The sequence below is a fragment of the Chrysemys picta genome, chromosome 6, assembly GCF_011386835.1.
Source record: "Chrysemys picta bellii isolate R12L10 chromosome 6, ASM1138683v2, whole genome shotgun sequence".
Classification (NCBI taxonomy): domain Eukaryota; kingdom Metazoa; phylum Chordata; order Testudines; family Emydidae; genus Chrysemys; species Chrysemys picta.
This window is the reverse complement of record NC_088796.1, coordinates 73,943,594-73,966,658: the sequence shown is the minus strand read 5'-3', so window position 1 is coordinate 73,966,658 and position 23,065 is coordinate 73,943,594. Positions and strand designations below refer to the sequence as shown.

The 23,065-nt window shown below is 41.2% G+C and overlaps 1 protein-coding gene across 3 annotated transcripts in view; it reads left to right on the top strand.

The window, feature by feature from the left end:
* Nucleotides 1-23,065, top strand: part of DTWD2 (DTW domain containing 2) — a 199,219-nt gene that overhangs the window by 160,947 nt on the left and 15,207 nt on the right. For 2 of the 3 annotated variants that reach the window (XM_065550365.1, XM_065550363.1), the window contains one exon: nucleotides 12,770-12,883. The exons of the other annotated variant lie outside the window; for it this stretch is intronic. In XM_065550365.1, coding sequence (XP_065406437.1) covers nucleotides 12,770-12,883 — 114 coding nt within the window. The remainder of the gene's footprint in view (nucleotides 1-12,769; nucleotides 12,884-23,065) is intronic. 3 annotated transcript variants of the gene reach the window in all.

The window sequence follows — 23,065 nt, the reverse complement described above, 5'->3', positions numbered from 1 at the left end:
GGGGCGCCCATCTCAACGAGCACCATACCCAGGGCCTGTGGACTGCATCCCAGCTAGCCCTGCACATCAATGTTCGGGAACTGATGGCGGTGCGCCTGGCGTGCCAGGCATTTCTCAACCTCCTACGTGGTCGCTGCGTGTTAGTTCTCATCGACAACACCACGGCCATGTTTTACATCAACAAGCAGGGAGGAGCACGTTCGTCAATTCTATGCCAGGAGGCCATTCGCCTGTGGGACTTCTGCATCGCCCACTCAATCCTTCTCACGGCATCGTTCCTCCCTGGAGTCCAGAACACTCTGGCGGACCGACTCAGCAGGTCCTTTCAAACACACGAGTGGTCTATCCGTCCGGACATCATACATTCCGTTTTCCAGAAGTGGGGGTTTCCCCAGATAGACCTGTTTGCATCTCGAGACAACAGGAAGTGTCACGTGTTCTGCTCCCTGCAAGGTCGAGCCCCGGGCTCCCTCTCGGACGCGTTTCTCCTTCCCTGGAAGGACCACCTGTTTTATGCCTTCCCTCCGTTTCCTCTGGTCCACAAGGTACTGCTCAAATTGCGCAGAGACCAGGCACAGGTAATTCTGGTCGCTCCAGCGTGGCCGAGACAACATTGGTACACCACGCTGTTGGAACTCTCGGTTCAGACACCGATCCCGCTTCCGTTGTATCCGGATCTCATCACGCAGAACCACGGCCGGCTGCGTCACCCCGACCTGCAATCACTCCACCTCACGGCGTGGCTGCTCCATGGTTCACCCAGGCAGAGCAACAGTGTTCACACTCTGTCCAACAGATTCTGCTGAGCAGTAGGAAGCCCTCAACACGGACCACATACTTGGCCAAGTGGAAGCGGTTCTCCTGTTGGTGCGAACAACGAGCCACGTCCCCGTTGCACGCACCTATTCCTCTTATTTTGGAATATCTCCTCTCCCTAAAACAGCAGGGGTTGGCGATATCTTCAATTAGAGTTCACCTGGCCGCTATATCGGCCTTCCATCCAGGGGAACTCGCGTCCTCGGTATTCTCTAACCCGATGGTCGTTAGATTCCTCAAGGGCTTAGACCGGATGTACCCACAACAACGTCAGCCCGTTCCGACGTGGGACCTCAACCTGGTTCTCTCCAAGCTCACAGGTCCTCCATTCGAGCCACTGGCCACCTGTTCACTTCTGTACCTATCCTGGAAGACAGCCTTCCTCGTAGCCATCACCTCAGCAAGGCGCGTTTCTGAACTCAGGGCGCTTACATCCGAGCCCCCTTACACAGTTTTCCATAAGGATAAAGTGCAGCTTCGTCCACATCCTGCCTTTCTCCCTAAGGTGGTTTCTCCATTTCATATCAACCAGGATATATTTCTCCCGGTCTTTCACCCTAAACCACATGCTTCTCGCCAGGATCAACGTTTGCATTCTCTGGACGTACGCAGGGCCCTGGCCTTCTATATTGACCGCACAAGGCCCTTTAGAAAGACGACGCAACTCTTCGTTGCAGTGGCCGACCGAATGAAAGGCTCACCGGTCTCATCACAACGCCTATCCTCCTGGATTACGTCTTGCATCCGGACTTGCTACGACCTGGCAGGTGTCTCAGCACCCCACCTCACCGCTCACTCCACGAGGGCCCAAGCTTCCTCGGCGGCTTTCCTGGCGCAAGTTCCGATCCAGGACATTTGTAGAGCTGCGGTTTGGTCGTCAGTCCACACGTTTACAGAACACTATGCACTAGTGCAGCAGTCCAGGGACGATGCTGCCTTTGGATCAGCGGTTTTGCACACAGCAATGTCTCACTCCGACCCCACCACCTAAGTTGGGCTTGGGAGTCACCTAATGGAATGGATATGAGCAAGCACTCGAAGAAGAAAAGACGGTTACTCACCATTGTAACTGTTGTTCTTCGAGATGTGTTGCTCATATCCATTCCAAACCCGCCCTCCGTCCCCACTGTCGGAGTAGCCGGCAAGAAGGAACTGAGGGGGCGCCGGGTCGGCTGGGGTATATATTCAGCGCCATGAAGGCGCCACTCTAGGGGGCTCCACAGCCGACCCGCCGGTGTTGCTAGGGTAAAAATCTTCCGACGATCGTGCACGCGGCGCGCACACACCTAATGGAATGGATATGAGCAACACATCTCGAAGAACAACAGTTACAACGGTGAGTAACCGTCTTTTATAGTCATCAGAAACTTGGCATACCAGTTAAAATAGTGTTGCAGCAAAAGATGCTAACGACACATTAGGATCATATATATATATATATATATATATATATATATAAGCACACACAGGCCCTTGTTAAGGAGGCTGTGTGGATTGAAACACAAAATCTATGTTGGTTGAGGTAATATGTTTTATTACACCGATTTCTATGCAGTCAAGTTTTTTCCTGAAGCAATCAATATAGTCAAGATTGTGATTTTGTCCACTCTGTGGGGCATAGGCAGGAATAGAAAAATATATGTTAAGCAAATAGATAGGATTGAAAGTCCAAGTAGGGCAGGCACTAAAACTGCTGCTTTTACAGGCTTGTCTATATTTACGGTGCAGCTGCAGTGCTTCATGAAGACGCTACCTATCCCAATGGAAGAACTTCTCCACTTCCCCAAGAGGCGGTAGATATGTAGACGGGAAAAGCCATCCCGTCAACATAGTGCTGTCTACACAAAGGGGGTGGGGGGGAGGGAGTTTGGTCAGAATAAATATGTTGCTCAGTAGCTTACACCCCTAAGCAACGTAGTTATACCAACATAAGTTGGTAGTGTAGACCAAGCCTCTGTAACAGGGCAGTGGTGCTTCAGCTGTGATTTCTGCAAGAGACAGTTGTCTTTATGCAGTTTGTGACCACCTTTGTTTTAAGGAAAGAGGGCTTGTGTACATTTTACAAATAAACAAATTGACTCAAGTTATTTTTAGTGTAATGTCACTGATTTCTGCTTCAAATGGGAAACTGACCTGCAAGGCCCACATTTTGCTACTGCTTGTCAAAAGGGCAACAATAATGGCTTTTTTGTGATTTTTTTTAAGTGTCTTTAAAGTCATGTACTACATTCTCAGACAGAGCTAGCTAGAGAATTTTGGGGAGCATTCTGCGAGTAAACTCCAGGTTTGCAGAGAAGGTTAAGCAGAAGAAAAGCATTATACATTTTTGGGGTAGAGGAGCTTGATTTTTTTTTAATATGAAATATCAAAAATCTGTTATTTCCTGCAGACAAAGAATCATCCTTCACTCTCACTTCATGCAGAAAGGAGAAACAGCCTCACATGACTTTACTATTCAAGTCCCCCAAAGAGCTTGCCAAGGATCTCTTGAGCAAAGAGGGATGTTAGACTAAAATTTCAACAGGGGCAAAAACCCAGCAGAAAATAACTTGGAGAAAATGTTTTTATATCCTAAGGATGCAGTAGAGGGGTGTGTGTGTGTGTGTGTGTGTGTGTGTGTGTGTGTGTGTGTGTGTGTGTGTGTGTGTGTGTGTGTGTGTGTGTGTGTGTGTGTGTCTCTCTCTCTCTCACTTTTTTTTTTTTTTTTTTTTAATGAGGCTATTGTGAGAGAGAAGCTGGCTGAGCATAACTGACACTTTTTCACTGCCAAGATTAGAGTTTAGGAATTTGGGTTTATATTGAGAAAATACTTGAAATGCAAGTTAAAACAGCTCAGAAATAGGTTTTACTTGTTCCATCTCAGATGGGACAACTATTCAGAGAGAAATCCATTTGAGGACAGACTTTCACACTCCAGTGCCTTACATGAAATAGTGTTGTTGATTTCAGTGAGCCTATTCAGTATGAGAAATTGTGGCAGAATCAGGCCTTAGATGAATACTAAAGTTGAGATTTTGCCACCTTAACCCACATGGAGCTGTACCTCATGTAATTCATTGAAATCAAGAGAACAGAGTAAGGTACTACTCATTGTGAGTAAAGGTGGCAGAAACTGCCCTGAATCCTGTGTAAATTACATAAGAGATATGTTACAAAAAAATTTAACACATCTGATGCAAAGAATTGTAATTTTAGAGAATTAATCATTTGTGATAGGGGCCTCAGCAGAACAAGCAGGGATTGTTCATAGTTAATGCATTTCTTTTATTCAGAAGTTTTCACTTTTTCATTTTTCTTTCTCTCATTTTCCATGCGTTTGAACTCAACCTTTTCAAATCCAACCTTTTCGTTTTATAAGTTTAATTGTTCACTAGTCCATTAATTGCCTTCACAAACATTGGAAATGTGATTGTAAGATTATTTACCTTTTAATGTTCAGCAATTCAAACTTATTGCTAGGTATTTGCTATACATCATATACCATCTGCTGATCAACAGCCTATGTAAGGTAATAGTCCCATATTACGTTTGGAAAAAATATCCACTGTTCCCTGGTTGTTCCACAGATCTTCCTTTCACTGTATTATGGGTATATAATTCTTCTGTGATCTAGCTGTCATTGCTGTTTTACAAGTGCTTCATCGGCATAAACAATTCCTGGTCTGTGACATTTCTGTAGTAATTATGGGACAAATTATGGCCACTCCATCATTGGTGCACAAGGGATGCAGGCAGACTCTTTTTACATCTATTGCCCTCTTGAACAGGAGGCAGCTATAATTTGGCTACTTGTGTTTCAGGAGCAAAAGGGGGAGTCAGCACTACCTCAGCAGTACATACTGACCAAGAGACCAGCACATTTTGTACAGCACCTAGAACAATGGCATCCTGGTCCATGACTAGGGCTTCTAAGTACTATAGTAATACAAATAATGGCTGGGAGGGTTTGGGAATTCCCCAGCTCTGTGTCAGTCATTAGCTAAAAGGCTTTACTGGGGGAAGTGCAAACTGTCTGTCAGGCAAGTGAGCACACTTTTCCCCCAGTGTCCCTTGAAATATTATATATGCTCCTAGCTACAACAGATGTAACACTTCAACAGCACTCAGGTGCTATACTTCTTCCTGCCATCCTAGTACATCTTGCCTTGTAGGAGCCTTAATTTGACCCTATATTTGCTATTTCTCTGCCACAATTCAGAGTTAGTCTACTGTTGAAATAGTACTTTCCTGAACAGTACTGACTGCCTCTTCCCTACTTTGTAAATTAAATTCACAAAATATAGAAATAAATAAATAAATATATGGACAGCTTTTGGAGCAATCAGTCAAACAGAGCTACAGTATAGGGAATGGTTAATCACATTTCAGGAAAATAAATGTTTCTCGTTTTACACAAATAGTTTAAAAAGTAAAATCCAGGTCCAAATCCTGAATTCCATATTGTTCTTAGGGAAAACTCACTGAAATCAATGTGTAAACAAGAATTTTCATTCATAGTAAATAAGAGATTTATTTTCTACTCTGTAAATCCCTTCAATTAATGAGCAAGAATGCCAGACTATGTAGGCTATAGAGACCGTCATGCATTAATTAGGAATACGGCTCAAAATCTGGAGCAGTTGCCTGCTATGATTTGAAGGAAGAAAAAAATAAAATTGTTCTAAAATTTTATCTATGTAAAATACTTTCTAACACCTGAAGCCTGGATTTTCCCATCTGACAAGTGTTTTCACTTAATTCTGAATCTGTTGGAACTAATGAACTAAAGGAAGATGGGGAGGGCAGGAGGGGAGGGGAAGAGAGACTGTAAATCAATGGCCAGTTCTGCAGTGCTGTACATGGGTGAGGGTAAGTTTTCCTTTTGAGCCCTGTGGCAAACAGCTTATGCCCTGAAGCACAAGATTGGTTATGTATGTATAACTATAGCTAGTGGGCCAAGTCCCGGGCTTAGTAACATTGGCTACGCAAACACCCTGGGTCCTTCATGGCCTGCCTTCTTTATGCAACAGTGGATGACTGCACTGAACTAGTTCTTAGGTTCAGTTTACTTGTCTGTAGTCAAAAGGTGTATCTATTGGAAGTTACTGATGTAGTATTTGCAATTAAAAAAAAAAAGCTGGGGGGAGGAGATAGAGGCTTAACAAATATAATATCCCTCATAGTTAGGAATTTTACCAATTGCTTCTGAATGAAATAAAAATTGTGTTGGTCCTGTTTTAATTTCAATCATTCTGTGGATTGCTAACAATTGGAATGTGTTAAGGGGGGAAAAAAACAAAAACTAGTTTTGGATTGCACTGATACCAAATAAACAGACAAAAATAAGTCCATCAAGGAAGCAGGAAATGTACTTTGGTTTAAAATCCTAGAGCTTCTACAGGAAACAAAAATCATTAATGTTCTTGTAGCTTTGCATAAGGAGGGGTGGGGAATGTTTATTGCTTGTCTCTCTGCTTTCCTTCCTGTAGTTCATATTCTCGTAGTTACTGCAAAATCATATATATGGAGAATATGCTTGTATAAATTTGCAAACTACAGATTTGTAACCCTTACCTCCACTATTCTCAATCTTTCTTACTCATTACTAACAAAACCATAAATATTTGTAAAATTCACAGTATCATCACTTGCAGGTGTCATCATTTCTCAGTTTTATTTATTTTTTGCCTCTTTTTTTTTTTTTTACCATTGGAAGGGATTTTATCTCCTCAGACTGGCACTGATAGATTTTTCTATACAAAACCTGGCTATGGGCTTCTAAGAGGAAATAAAAGTTTGTCATCATCCTGGTGGTCACTAGATGGAAAGATTATTTTCTATTTGTGGTTACTGATGTTTGATAAATCATGTTCATTTCCAGAGATTACTAACAGTTGTAAGTCTGAACCTTACTCCTTATAAACTCAACTTTCATATGACACCTGAAATGTGTTTTATTTTTTATTGCATCAGATTTTCATGTGCCCTAATTACTGATGCACAGGGAACAAAAATCAAAACATGCGGAGTACATGTTCCGTGTGCACAGACCTTGTTGCACCTGAAAAATAATTGCATATTTTGCTGATGCATTGTGGCTTTTATTAATATAAGAAAGCCTTCAAAAATGATACATAGGGCCTGGTCTTTTAGTTTTTAAAATGTCCAAACTCTCATCTGTTGTGAGAGTTTGGGATGAAAGTAGATTGCAGGATTGGAGTTTTAGGTTCCAATTCCATAAATGTTTGAGTGAAATTAATTTTACAAGCATGAGCAGTACAATTGAGTTCAATGGGACTAGTCACGTGGGTAAAGTTACTCTTGTGTTTTCAGGATCAAGCTTTAGTCATATTCATGTATATTTAGTTTTTGAAAATGACTGTCAAGGCTGTATCCCCCCTTTGAACTTTAGGGTACAAATGTAGGGGCCTGCATGAAAACTTCTAAGCTTAACTACCAGCTTAGCTCTGGTCCCGCTGCCACCATTCCCAATGGATTCCCTCCCTGGGAAGCCTTGAGAAACCTTTCACCTGGTGAATACAGATCCAAATCCCTTGGATCTTAAAACAAGGAAAAATCAATCAGGTTCTTAAAAAGAAGGCTTTTAATTAAAGAAAAAGGTAAAAATCATCTCTGTAAAATCAGTATGGACATTAACCTTACAGGGTAATCAAACTTAAAGAGCTCAGAGGACTCCCCTCTAGTCTTAGGTTCAAAGTACAGCAAACAAAGATAAACACTCTAGTAAAAGGTACATTTACAAGTTGAGAAAACAAAGGAAAACTAACACGCCTTGCCTGGCTATTTACTTACAAGTTTGAAATAGGAGAGACTTGTTTAGAAAGATGTGGAGAACCTGGATTGATGTCTGGTCCCTCTCAGTCCCGAGAGCGAACGCACTCCCAAACAAAGAACACAAACAAAAGCCTTCCCCTCAAGATTTGAAAGTATCTTGTCCCCTTATTGGTCCTTTGGGTCAGATGCCAGCCAGGTTACCTGAGCTTCTTAACCCTTTACAGGGAAAAGGATTTTGGAGTCTCTGGCCAGGAGGGATTTTATAGTACTGTACACAGGACAGCTGTTACCCTTCCCTTTATAGTTATGACAATGACCATTTAGTTTTTGGTTGGAAGGAACCATGAATTATTTTCTCATTTTATAATTGTCCTCATAAGTTTAGTGAATACTAGACACTTTGAAAAAGCCCAATATTTGTATTTTAAATCTATTTTTTTTAATAGATTTGTATAACACTCGTTAGGTAGTACAATACATTCGGAGCACATTAATATTCAAAATACTCTGACTCAGAAAAAAACGGATACAGATTTATTGTATATACCATCATCTGTGCAGAGATTGCACAGCTGATCAGATCACTATTATGCACTACCGGTATGTTACTAGAAACTGTAGAATCTAGGAATTTAATTAAAATATACAGAATTATCTATAGTGGAGCTAATGGAAAGGCTGTGCTGTGGAAATGTTAACGTACAGTGGTATTCAGCTGTGGTAGTGCTACCAGAGAAAACGTAAGTTCTGTGATACCCATTTTGTATAAACATCTTTTGTTCTTGAGGTACAGAGACAAATTACTGTTAATAGTAGGACTGTTGTATGTAGCCTGTTACACGTTCACTTCCTCTTTGTCCTCAATATTGTCTTCTGTGAAAGCCTTGATTTGGGGGGGGTGAGGGTTGTTTTTGTTTTTTTTTACAAAAAATCAATTTACAGTCAAAATATCCCCAAAGTCATACTTTAACTCTCCCCCCAAGTATAATAGAGACACCTCGATCACTAAATCCAGAATGATTTTTTACATGTTGGCATTTTTTTGGCATATGTTGAATGTCTGGCTTAGATTACACAAGAATAATGGTTATTCCCTTCAAAAGTTATTTTCTGGGGAAATTCTCCTCTCAATCTCTCTTGTGTTTTTAGATTTCTCCTCAGCTAAAGGTTTCCTCATTGCAATTCTAAGGGTCCTTATATCTATATAAAATATTAAATATGAAGAGCTGAATCCTAGAACCAAGGATGCAGCCTGCCTGGCTGGGCTGTGCAACTAAAATTTCTAGGAAGATCAAGAAGAAATAAATCCTTCCTTCACAGACTATGGGACACTGGAGCCACACTTGAGCATTTCCTGTGAGTCTACAGGAACTGCTCTCACCCCGTGGACTCCTGTATGGGGGAAAATGGCCAATGACCACATGGATTCACCAGCCCCTCTTGCAAGCATATTGAAATCAAATGCAGAGTTCTGTCATTAACAGGGGCATGCTGATTGTCATTGTGCTGATCCAAATCCTGCCCTATTACCCCAGCAGAACCCTACAGTTGTTCTCCTGGCTGTGGGATTTTTGTGACTAAGGAAGGAAGGGCAAAACTTGGGCTGGAAATAGTAAAGTGAGCTGTATTGTCTGCTGAAGTCATGTTACAAGATGAGGGTCAGAGTTGCAGGAAGCTGAAGCCAGTTTGAGGGTTTATTTACAGCAGGTCTCCTTTCATCAGTTTTTTACTTAAAGAAGATCTTTGTTCTCCACTAAGCAGCAGTAAACCTGGGGGTAAGGCAGTTTCAGAACTCATGGACAGTAGGTATATCAGCAGGTTACACTCTGAGGTTTTCTTTGTCTGTGATTGGTTAGTTCCAATTTGCCTGTCCTCGTGCACATATTCCTCCAGTATTTTAAGCGGGTAACAAAAAATAATGAATAGCAAATTTACCAAAAATAGCACCAAAATTAGAGCCCCAACAGAGCAAGCCTTTTGTCTCATTTCCACCTTCAAATCCAGGAAGTTTACATATTATAATTCCTGGTTTTTGAAATAGCTCCTCTTTTTAACGTTTTCTTTGTCTTTTATTTTGAATCTCTTTAATGTAAACTTAATGACGCCAGATAGTGTCACAATGCACCAGAAAAAAGAACAGGAGTACTTGTGGCACCTTAGAGACTAACAAATTTATTTCAGCATAAGCTTTCGTGGGAAAGGTACAATCCATTGCGAATTCCTGCTCTGGTTTAACTGAGAGGCTGAACTTCACTCCATGTGATTACAGTATCTCATCAATTATAAATGACACTTTCAGTGTTGGGAACTGAAGTAGATTACGGTTATGAAAGATATTGAAATTTATAACTTGGAGCTGATCTGTTGCATTATAGGCAGTTAATATTAAGCTAAGTGCACAATATATAATTACATATTTAAATGTATATCCAGAATATGTGTGTTCTATATTTTGATAATTTAAAACATCATACCATCATAAAATTTTTAGCTATAGTTAATAGAAATATGGTAACAAATTTAATTAATAATATCAAATGTTCTTGGTTTTTAATGTTTTTGTAGTTTTTTTGTCATGGAGGCTTAGGTTGTTAGAACATTTACATTGTACTCCACTTCACTGCCATATACCCTCAAGTTGTAATATTAGCAGGTATCACAAGCCAAGCAGGTTTGCTCTGGTTCAGTACTTGGTTCTCTTTGTGTTTCACACATCCCAAGCTTCTTCAAGAACTGATCTGGTATTTCAGTGAGTCACACTCTTCTCTCTGAGTTGCAACAAAATCAATTTCTACTCTCTACTACTGGAGGTATAGTGTTACACTGAACTGCTCACCACTTGTCATTTTAAAAACTTGCATGATCCTTTTCCATAAGAAATGGAGTGTTTACTCCAAGGTCCTGGCCAAATTCCATCTTGGGTGATTATGTTTTGCTAAACTAAATTTCTCCTTTAGTTGCAGTTGTATATGGTATTCTTCATTTATATGGTTCTGTAGGGCCACATAGCAGCTGTTTAATAGTGCATTCTCCAGATGTGGATGTACTTTACTAATGGATGAAGTTGAATCCAATCCTGTACCATATACAATATTTGTATAACCAGGTTTTTAGTACAGTCACTTACTACACTTCATAAAAAGAAGAACAGGAGTACTTGTGGCACCTTAGAGACTAACAAATTTATTAGAGCATAAGCTTTCGTGGACTACAGCCCACTTCTTCGGATGTAGTCCACGAAAGCTTATGCTCTAATAAATTTGTTAGTCTCTAAGGTGCCACAAGTACTCCTGTTCTTCTTTTTGCGGATACAGACTAACACGGCTACTACTCTGAAACCTACACTTCATAGATATTTTAAGGTACTTCTAGATGAAAGGTCCTTTATAAATGTAAGGTTCATTGATTGTTATTAAAACAAGAAATTGGCAAATATATAAAATCCCTAACTACCTACCTCCTGTGCTACCAAAACACTTGCAGATAATCTGGTGATCTGATCTTGTCTAATGCAGAAAAGTATGGCTTGCATGTTTGTCTTGTAAGCATAATGCTCTCAGAAATCTTTGATATCAATGACAAAGAGAGAAACCTTTAAGTTAGTTTCTTCATATTGCCATATTGTGGCAAGTTTCTTCTTAAGTTTCTTCATATTGTGTTCCTCAGTGCCACTGAGTTTCAGCAACCTTCTGGACAGCTGTTCCAATTGGTACTATGCAAATGCCTTCCTTCAGCACTGAACATTTGGAGACAAGGTTATAAAGGGATTAGTCTGCTCCAGCTGCCTCTGTTTCTTCTTTTCAACAGCTACATGTAAGCACAGGGACCTTGTCTCCAGGCCCAGAGCAACATGACACAAGTACCTGTTATTGACTAAATGAAGTTCATAAAAGACCCTGAACCCAGTAGAATCAGTGTGGCTTCATTGCAGAGAAAGGGCATAGATTTTGAAGAGCGCTCCTGGGTGGTGTGCAGTCCTGTCATGCTGTAGAAATGTACTGTGAAATTGCATAGATGTGTATCCATCTACCCCAGCACAAAGGAAGGTTGAGGGGATTTACCACTGGAAGTATGAAGGTATGTTCAGTAGAGCCTTGAGCTCGAATCCATCAGTCAAAATTGACTGCTGGTCTACAGCTGAAGAGAAGTTAGCAGGAAGGATAGTGTTTTATTCCCTCTTTCTTCTCCCCATGAACCACCTTGCACAAAAGGCTTTTTACTCTGGTTTCGCTCAGGGGAGCAAATTTTGTTGTAAATGGGTGACTGAAATATCACTGTGGGGAGTGCAGTAATGGTTTAGTATCCAAGGTGTACGTTTTCGTTATCTCTTCTTTATATATTGATGAAGTGACCATAATGGCATATACAGTAAAGTTGGTAAAACACAAATACTACAGATCCAGTACTGCCATGCATACACAGACAAAACCTACATTGGAGTCCAGTTTCATTTTGCCTTAAAGTACAGGACTGGTCCCCATAAGTAAAAGCGCTGGGTATTATAAGATTATTATTTCTTCAAGAGCCTTACTATAACAAAGCTATATTTGGACAATTGTCATTTTCAGGCTTATAGTACTAAGAGAAACTGTAACAAGAAGTTTCTGGAAGAATTGTCTAAAGATTACAAGAATGTCTTTTCTGGCACAGCAGTTGCGCCAACTACATTATCTCCATTTTTCTGATAACTGCTCAAGACCCCTCGATACCCCCCTCTATTTTAACAGACAGAGATGGCATAATGATGAGCATGTTGCAAAGTGCTAGTTGGACACACATGGAAGGACACTCCAGAAAGTCATGGTAGTTGGTACAACCCCCTCCCCCCCAAAAACAAAAAAACTATATAGTGAGCAAGATAGTGAGATCCAGAACCCTCATTAGTATGTAGTAGCATAGTCTCCTTTCTTATGTTGATTCTTTGCAAAGGAGCAGCACATCAGCATGTCTAACACTGACAGACACCAGTCTGGGACCTCTGGAGCTTAGTGCAGGAACATCTACCGCATGAGCTAAAAGCTACTTGCTTGTTATCTAAGGCTGTAGAGCAGACTCATTCATTGCTCTATAAGTGGTCTTGTTGCCACTAGATGGGACAGAACACCATACCCAGAAGGTGTCTGGGTTACACACGCATAACTAGAATATATGGTTTATGCCTTTCTCTGTTCATATGTAGATCAATGATCTAAGACTGTGTGGGAAGCAGTGGCACTACTGCATGCCGTCTCCTCCTCCATCTCCATACCTAGTTCTGCTGGTTTGGGCTTCCCTTCCTCCTGCACAACTGGAGGTGAGCATTCATGGTGACGAGAGCTAAACAGGCAGGTAGACTCTATGAAGATCAGTGAGGATTAAATAAGATCTGACCCAAAGTTCAACCAAAACTTAAATCCTACCTGATACAAATTTTTCCTGAGGTTCAAAATAGTACAGGTTTTATTTTTTATTTTTTCCATTTTCATATACCTGTGAAATTTCTGGTTTCTGCTAGAAGTATCAAAATACAGTGGACCAAATTCTCTGTACTGCCTGAGTAACTAGGCTATGCCCAAAGGAATGCTTCTGGGGTCAGAGGTGAGATGGAAAGGGAGGAGTTTGAGGGGAGGGTCCAGAGCTTATTGTGGACCGTGGATCCATGTCTATACAGATCCACCTGTTGAACACCATGGTCTGCAGCAGTTCTTCAGAGCCACTGTGTTTTTTCTCTCTCTGTCATGTGCATGGACATTTAACTGGAAATTTTTGTAGTCATGGCACCGCTAATTGTGCACTCTTAAATTCGCCCAACAGCACAGGGCAACACAGAGTGTGAAGATCCCCTGAATGTGCTCTCTGCATCACCATTCCGTGCGCACAAACACATTCAGCAGAAAAACACCTCACTTTCTCTGGTTTTCACACACTGCTTGCCTGGAAGGGGCTGAGGATTTGGACCTATATGAAGATCTTTCCCAATTCTAAGATCTATGGGAAATCTCCAGAAAGAGCCCAACAAATTATTTAGACTAGAGAAGTCTTTGAGAACTTTGAATAAGTGTCTAAACTTGTGACTTTGTTTATATTGGTGTATTAAAAACTATGAGGTGTTTTTGCAAACCATAAGTACATGTTCATTAATTGAATAAGTAGCTTATAATTTCCTCATGCTATTCATTCAAATATCAGCAAATGTGCAGTTTTGATTACAGAAAATTAGAGACATATATTCCTCATTTTCTAAAGTGTTTGTGCTTGTGTTCAGCCTGTAGCTTGTGTATTATTACAACTGAAGCATTAAGCAAAACCTTTTGGTCCGGACAGAACAAATTGATCCAGTAAGTGCTCTATGTAAAGAACTCAAATTAAAGTAACTGGGAGTTACTCTGTATTTGGGGGTGCTCTTTAGGCGAGTCTTTCTTTATTTTCAGTAAATTGTGAAACTTGATGGTCAGCAGGAGAAACCGTCCTTCAGCAAGTTAGGATAATTTGAATAACATTGGTTTGTTTTGTTTGATTCATCTCATTTCTGGTCAGCAGTGTTTATTGCTTCTACTTAGTGACTTTTGCTTTGACTGAAAGGTCTCGGGTAATTTGCCAGATGTCAGAAACATATGTCATCTTATGCCTTGGGTGCATGGCAAAATTTTTATTAACTTACCTTTACTGCTTTGCCATTCTTTTCATAATTATTTTTTAACTCTTCAGTTGAATTTCATATTTTTGAATGTGCCTGTCCTGTTGCTGGAATGTTTTGTTGACAATAACAAGGTTAATAGTAGTATGTCCATGCTGCTCTTGGATTTCTGAATGTCTACTTGAGTTTGTGTCCATAATAAGCAAATACTTCGAATTTTAAACTGTCTAGTTAAATGAAGGTATTTTTTAAAATCACATTATACATATTTTTTCTGAATGTTCCCCTCCAGAGCTCCTTCCATTTCTTTTTCCATTTTAAAAGGAAGTACTCACTAGCAATAACAAATAATGAAAACTAGTGAAAGCAAAAGTAATTAGTGTGTTCCAAAGAACAATCTCTATGCACAGATACTACTTTTTGACATTGAGCTATTTAATTTTCCTTCTGGTGTTTTCCAGGCTTCTCATATTTACAGGTAATTAAAGTTAAATAGCTGTGACAATATGTGTAATTAAATTTTCTTTCTTCATTTCATGACCCTGTTCTCTAGATCCTTATTCTGCTCACTGACTGAATTTTCTTGCAGCACTTTCCTCCTGCATTAATTATTAAAAGAATAGAGCTACATAAAATATTGATCTGTTGCCTGACATTCATTTTTGAAATGTAAGCGGAGCAAGAGGTAATACAGGAGCCATTTCAAGAGCTTTTCTTTCTGTTAATACATAAACTGTAATGCATGAAAAGATATTTCACTGAAAATGGATGTTCATTTTATTTTACTGGGTGTTAAGTATGCATTCCATAACAAACTTTAAAATATAATTATTTTTCCACAACATGCTGTCTTTTATTAAACTTCTTCCACCATTGTAGCCAAAAACCAACAAAATCTGTTCAAGACTGAGACTATACTCTAGCTGAATTTCATATTGCCTATGCCTGGGTTTGTAACTGAGTCTAAGCACAATAAAATCTGGTCTACTCTTAGGCATTGTCTTTACTTTAAAAAAAGGGGAACGGGGCATTCTTATCTCAAGTTAACTAACTTGAGGTAAAATCCTAGTGAAGATGAGGCAGACTGCAGTTTTCACATTAGTTAGCAGGTCAAGTTCAAGCTTAGGCCTACCTGAAGGCATAAACTAGACCTGCTAACTCTTATGAATCCTGCAGCCTGCCTTGTCTTCACTAGGATTTTACTTGAAGTTAGCTAACTTGAGTTAAGAATACACCTTTTTTGTTGTAGTGAAGACAAGGCCTTAATTTTCTATTGTTTCTCCTGTTTGTAATAATCTTCATACAGAAGTGTAAGAAAAAACCAGTGGATAAAAAACAAGCAAAGTAAATTTTGTTACATTTTGTTACATGACTGTGTAAGCACTGAATTTTCCATTCATAGTTTTTGTTTTCTTCCTTATTAGTCCTACTCTAACTTTCTCATAATCATTTCATTCTTCCATCTTTAATAACAGTACTTGGTATATGTAGTGTTTTTCTTCCATAGCTCTTAAAGGACCTCACAAAACGGGGTAAATATTATTATCCCTGTTTTACAGATGAAGAAGTTGGGGCTCACAGAAGCAAAGTGACTTATCTAAAGTCACACAGTGAATTGGAGTCATCTGCTGATTCATAGTGCAGGGTCCTTCCCAGTGGCAGAGCTAGAAGTGGAAATTTTGGGTGGGCCCCGACTTTCGGGTGGACAGACAATGACCGACTGTGCTAGCTCAGTTTCTCCCCCAACGCTATGCCCTCTTCCTAGTCCTGGTGCCCCCAGACAAAGGGCTTCACCTGCCGAGCTGGGCACGTGCATGGGGCAGCTCAGAAAATGGCAAGGCAGAGCTGCCAGAATGTAGGTTTCTGAAGGGTGGGTGCATAGCTCCATCCTGGATTTCAGGTGTCCAAGTAACGCTCTGGGCCACTGTGGCAGCACTATACCTCTGCTCAGATTTGGACCAGGGACATAGCCATGGGTGGGCCTGAATGCTAAGTGGGTTGGCCATGGCCCACCCATGGCTATGTCCCTGGTCCTTTCTTCAGTGAAGCAGTGTCCATAGATTCTAGCACTTAATCTTCAGCCTGTTTGAGGCATTGGAGGCAGATGCAGACTTATCAGCCCCTGTCAGCAGCCTAGGCTTCTGCCACTGAAGAGGCAACCATTTTAGGTTACATCCACAGATCTGGATTTTCAGCCAGTTTAACTGCAGAAACTTGAAATAATTCTATAGTAAGTTGAACATATGCCTGCTCTAGATCTAAGGTATCAAGAAACAATTATATTCTTTTTGTACATACTTATTCTTCTCGTATAATTTGCTCAAGGTGGGCCAGTTCAGTGGGCTTTACTAATTGATCAAAGGAAATTTTCCGGTAAGCATGCATAAATTTTCCTAAGTCACTGGCCTGAACACCTAACTAGTTCTTACATTTTCATAGCACCATGCAAATATCTTTTAATATTTTTATGGCAAACATGAAGGGAAAGGGCTCATGCTTGAAGTGTTAGCTTCCTTCTCTTCCACCCTCACTCATTACATGCAACCGTGAGAATGAAAAATATGTCGATGGGGTTGGGGAGGCAAGGGAGCCAACACACAAAATACTATCAAAAGCAGTCATGAATAATTAGTCCAAGTCAAGCAAATGCTCTACAGACTTTAGACATATTAGGAAAATATGACCAAATATTCCAATTTTAAGTAATGTTATTATGGAATATTTATCATGATGCTGTCTAAGATGGTAGAGTCCACCTTTGAGGTACTCAATTTTTCTATTCTTAAATCACCTTCCAGATAAAATAAATTTTGAATGTCATAACTCTGCTCTGTAAAGTCAATGAAGGCTACTTACTGATATGACAAATAAGGATATCAGTTGTTGATTCTGAATTCATTGCGAAGGCGGTGTTAGTTTTCTTCCATTAGGTTGCTTTACTTTTTCCTCAGTCAGAGACCATTATACAAGCTCAGCCTTAAGGCTTTTTGATTATCCTGGAGGTAAAAAAATAACCTTTCAGTATATTCATAAAACGCTAAATGGCTGAAATTGCGGTGTATGAGTATCACCATTATTGGGAGAAAGAAGAATTGAGAGTATAAAAATAAAGCTGTTTCATGCCTGATCTTAGAAGGTATTGCGAGCCTCTTCTGAGGTGCTGAGTACCCTCAGCTCGTGATGAAACCAAAAGGAGTTAAGGGTGCTCAATACTTCACAAGATTTAGTTCTTGATAAGAACTATGATGACAGTGGTGGTGATGAGTGCTCTATAAATGCCTAGATACATAGAAAAGTAGCCAGCAGTAAATTGATTTAACAAGCAGAAGGAGCATGTAGGGAGTCACTAAGAACTCTTTAATATATATCCTTCATCCTGTACTGTATGAAAGAGAGGGTCACATTTGGACTAGGATAGTTATTAGGGCCTAATCCTGCAAACACTTTCTACTAAGAGTAGTGTTTACTACTATGAGGAATCTTTTTGATGTCAATGACCCTCCCCATAGAAGTAACCAGTACACCTGGTAGTAAGCAGTACATCAATAGTCTATACTATAGTCTATACAGCATGCTCCGGTTCTGGAACCTCAAATCTTACCAATATTCATATCTTTTAGTATCTAAAAATAGCAAACTTGTTTTCTTTTTGGGTGTGTTGATTTTTGCTTTAATAGTTATTTTAAATCTGGATATATCTCTTTTTTTGTAAGCAGGTTTTCTAGTATAGTTTATCTTACAAAATACAGGATTCCTGTTTATGGGCCAAATTCTGCAGTCTTTACACAGGCAAAACTATTGTTGAAATAAATGGGAGTTTTGCCTGTTTAAGTATTTCTACCAATATAAATAAAACCCAATGTATGATTATTTTGTTTAAACTGGATTTTTATTTTATCACAATTTTGTCTTGAATGGACAGAGAAAGTCATATAACATTGTAGTCCCTGGGAATGTAGAGCGATAGAGAACGCATTTTAAGGACAAAAAAGTTGTTTGCCTGTATGATTTCTTTAAAGGGAATGACTTTCTATAGACGCATATTCACTTGTCCAACTCTCAGATAAGAACTTGTGTTCAACAGATTAGGGTAGTCAGGTTGAAGAAGGACTAATAGTTTGAAACAACGTCATAGTACTTAGAAGCCTCACGGTTTAGGGTATGCATGTGTGTTTGCATCCACACTGTATTTTCAGGGATCATCAAACTTAAACTTTTGGAAAAGCTTCGGAGTCAGACTACATAAGTAAGTGTGTGTGTGTGTGTGTGTGTGTGTGTGTGTGTGCGCGCGTGTGTATGTGGTGGGGGGGGGAGTCTGTATACTGTAGTTCCATTTTTCCACACGTTTTGTTTTCAAATACAGTTGGGCCCCAGTGACACGAAGTAGACAAATCCTGTGCACATCACAGTAGTGCATCTTTAGTTATTCTCACACAGAAAATAATCTAAAAGCAAGACCAAAATTTTCTAAAATATTCAAAAGAATTTTTTTCAGAAAACGCAGCAAGCTGTTGGTTTAAAAAAAGAAGTAATATCCTTTATATGTGAATCCATGAAATTATAGGATAGTTCATTTTACCTTCATTCAAATTCTCTATTGTGCCATCGTAGAGAGGGAACTAAACGTAGAGATGAAGCTTTTAAAACAAACAATTGTGCACGGTAATGAAAGAAAGAGACTACATGTTTGCTTAGGGTTATATTCTGCCACCCTTGCTCATGTTGAGCAATACCTTATCTAGTGAGTAGCCAACTGATTTCAATTGGACTACTTGTGGAGTAAAAAATACTCCACCTTAATGTGGATGGTAAAATCTGTCTCATTAATTGTTGGTTATGGACAAGAGTACTCCTGAAAATACCTGGAAAATCATTTGAGAATACATTCTCATAAATCTGATTGTTAATTATATCAGAGTCATTGCTAGCAAACTGTGATGCCATAAATCTGATCACTGAACAGATATCCTGGACGTCCCATTTACATAGCTAAAAGAGAGAGAGATTAAGGAGCCTCCCTGCTCTCGGATGATCTCTGCAAGAGCTAGTGAGAGTTGTCCACCCTTTGCCCAGGAAAACATGGGGGTTATTACGGAGTTTCTCCCCAGTTACATAGGGATGAAAAAGAGCAGGGAATAGGCAGAACTATGTCTTGCCACTACCGTACACTGGTCCTCGGAGATGGTTGATCCTGTTGGGGAAAGAATAGTAGGCTACACCCTTTAAAAGGTTTCCACAGATGACTCTTTCCCTCCCTACCCTCCAGTGCAACTCTGAGATAGAATCCCTCCCTATGCTCCTCCTGGGTGGTGCAGCTCTGCATCATACTCAACTCAGGCCTGTGGCTGAATGCCACTGTGTAGGCCTAAAGCAATAGGTTGGTTAGGAAGAGGGAAAAAAGGAGACTACAAAACAGAGAGGCATCTTGTAGTAAAAGAAATTGTGTGGGGAAAATACAGAAAAAGGATGTCAGCTAAATGGAAATTGAATGAGATGTTTTCCCTGAGGTTTACCTGAGAGTTGTTAGTGTGGCTTGGGAATGTGCAGGCTGCAATTTATAGTAAATTTGTGTCAGCAATTTACATATGGCAGAATGCACAAAGGTAGCATGGATACATACATACGTGCAATCAGCAAAACGTGAAGGGAAGGGAAAGGTTTTTGTGACATCCATTTAGTTTTTTGACTTTGCATTTATGACAGTTGCGTGACAGTTATTCCCTGCAGAACTTGAAAACAGAGAGCTCTTAAAATGTCACTTTAAATTAAAGCCAGGATGTCTGAGAGAGCTAACTTATTTATGTTCTTGATGTAAATTTCAATAGCGTGCTGGGGTTTACTTTGCTCTGGGTTTTTTCTCTGTCACGAAGGTAGCTCATGGAACTTTATTTAGCTGCAAGGTTATGAGATTTTTGCATTTTAGAATATGAAAAGAAATATAGTAGAAAACAGACACTGTTAGCCTTTTAGGCAAAAGGTAAATGTGTAAACTCTTAATATTGTGAGCCATATATTCCCATTCCCTGTCTGGCTGACTCTCCTCTTTTGGGGATGGTTTTTGCGCCAGTGGTAGAAAAAAAGTATTTCCTGCATTTTCCCCCCAAGCACATAAACTGCAATTGTTCCTAGCCTTTGAGATAAGTCTGCAAGGGGTTTGTGTGTTTAAATTCCCTGCTAGTCCCCTCCCCTGCACACCCTTCCAAGGACCAGGAATAATCTAGCTTGTATTTTCCTGGTTTTAATATTAATTCAGCATTTAATACTAGTTCAACCTATAAATGATACCAACCACTGCTGCAGATAAAAAGAATGACTACTAAAGGTTCTGAACCTTGAATTCACTCTAAGGCTATGTCTGCACTGCACTTTTGTCAGCCAGGGGTGTGAAAAAACACCCCCTGACCGACAAATGTTTTACAGGCGAAAAGTGCCAGTGTGGACAGTGCTTTGTCAGTGGGAGACGCTTTCCTGCCAACAAAGCTACTGCCCCTTGGTGGTGGTGGTTTTATTTTTTCAGCAGGAGAGCTCTCTCCTCCTGACAAAGAGCGGCTACACTGCATACCTTAGAGCGACACGGCTGTAGCGGCACAGCTGTGCCGCTGTAAGGTGCGCATTGTAGACATAGCCCAACGCAGATGAAGGATACCTTGTCGCAAACTGGACTTATCTTTTTTGGGTTACTATTATTTCTAAAAAATGAACATTCAGAAACGTAGGGTTACCATATGGCCTCTTTTTCCCGGACATGTCCGGCTTTTCGGCAGTCAAACCCCCGTCCGGGGGGAATTGCCAAAAAGCCAAACATGTCCGGGAAAATGGCGGCTCTGCTCCTCCCCTGACTCTTCGGCTCTGTTTAAGAACTGAGCTGCCCGAGCGCTATGGGCTTCAGGCAGCCCCCTTGCCTCCGGACCGCAGCCGCCGGCTGGGCACTTCCCCTCCCGGGCTCCGGCGGCGCAGGGTCTGGAGGCACGGGGGCTGCCCGAAGCCGGTAGCGCTCGGGCAGCCCGGCTCTTAAACAGAGCCGAAGAGTCGGGGAGGAGCAGAGCCGCCGCGGCTGGAGGCTCTGCTCCTCTTCAGCTCTGTTTAAGAGCCGGGCTGCCCGAGCACTACCGGCTTCGGGCAGCCCCCGTGCCTCCGGACCCTGCGCCGCTGGAGCCCGGGAGGGGAAGTGCCCGGCCGGGGGCGCAGGGTCCGGAGGCATAGGGGCTGCCCAAAGCCCAAGCGCTACCGGCTTCACGGTTTGCCGGGCAGCCTCCAGACCCTGCGCCCCCGGCTGGGCGCTTCCCCTCCCGGGCTCCAGCTGCGCTAGGGAAGCGCCGGCCGGGGGCGCAGGGTCTGGGGGCTGCCCGGCAAACCGTGAAGCCGGTGGCGCTGGGGCAGCCCTTTCCCCATGGCTGGGAGTGGGAGGGAGGAGGGGGCGGAGTTCGGGCGGGGAAGGGGCGGAGTTGGGTGGGGCTAGGGGTGGGGAAATGGGCGGGGCCAGAGCCCGTGGAGGGTCCTCTTTTTTTATTTATTAGATATGGTAACCCTAAGAAACGTGCTAGGCTTCTCACAGAACCTATCAAAGGCACTTTCCCTGGTCTGAGAAGCGTACAATCTAATTATAGCAAAACCAAAACAAGTATGAGGCATAAACAGTGTGAAAGATCGGTATACAGTGGGACAAGGTTACTAACCAGATGGTCATGCTGCGTTTTTATCTTGAAGGGTGCATTGTATTTCTAAATATATTTTTGGATGAGCTTACATTTTGTTTTGAGGTTAGAACTAATGAGAGAGGAGTAGAGCTGGATGCATAAATAATTTTTCAGTTCTGAAAAATAAAAAAAATAGTTCAAGTTGAACAAAACTATTTTTTTCAGAATTTTGGGCATATCAATAAAGTTGGGGAAATTGTTTCAGGTATTTTAATTTTTTTTTTTTTTTTAAGGGAAGTGAAGGGCTAGATTCACAACTCATAGCCAGAGGAACAGCCACTGGTGCTGGATCCCCCTTATAATCTTTAGACCAGTGGTTAGGTCATTCTCTTAGGATGTGGAAGATCCAGGTTCAAATCCCTGCTCTTGAGCAGGAGATGGAACCCAGGCTTGCCCACTCTTAAGTGAAGTGCTCTAACTACCAGGCTCTGGGGTGCCCCCAGAAATGTTTCACATGGTGCACACACAACACTTTTGTGCCTGCTGGCTCCCCCATGCGGGCACTCACCACAGCCCACCTCCTTCTCCTTGCAGCAGGTCTTAAGTCTGCTGCTGAGCGAGTCCTGCAGGCAGAGTGGGGACATCAGCTGCTGGAAGTCGGGCAAGGCTGGGCAGTTTTGATCTGTAATCCTAGCTTGAAAAATCAAAATGTCTCATTTCATTAATGTTGAAACTGTTCATTTAGATGTTGTTTCTCATTTTCATTTTGACCAAAACTGTTCACCAGAATCAACACAAATTCACAAAATGTTTGGATCAATCCAAACCTGCATTTTTAGGTGAAAAAATAGTTTTGGTTGAAGAATTTTGCTGAGCCTTCAAGAGCAGTGAGGGAGGTAAGAGTTTCATGAGAACAGAAGAGGTTGAGAAGAGATGGGACATTAAGATGGAAGGGAGGGATGGGGACAGTATGTACAATAACATTCTATACAATCTCTCTAGTCCTAATAAATTCTACTATTCATAACTAGGATGAATTTCAGTCACATTGTGTTATTGTAGTATGATTGGCCTATAGTCATATTATGCCAAACTTGTACTCCCATCAGTTCTCAAAAGCTAAACAGAATGGCCTGGGTTGCTATTTGAATGCGAGATCTCCAAGGAAAGTCTAGGTTGCTGCAAGAGGTGGTGTTAGTGCGTGAGGGGCCGGGTCCTGAGA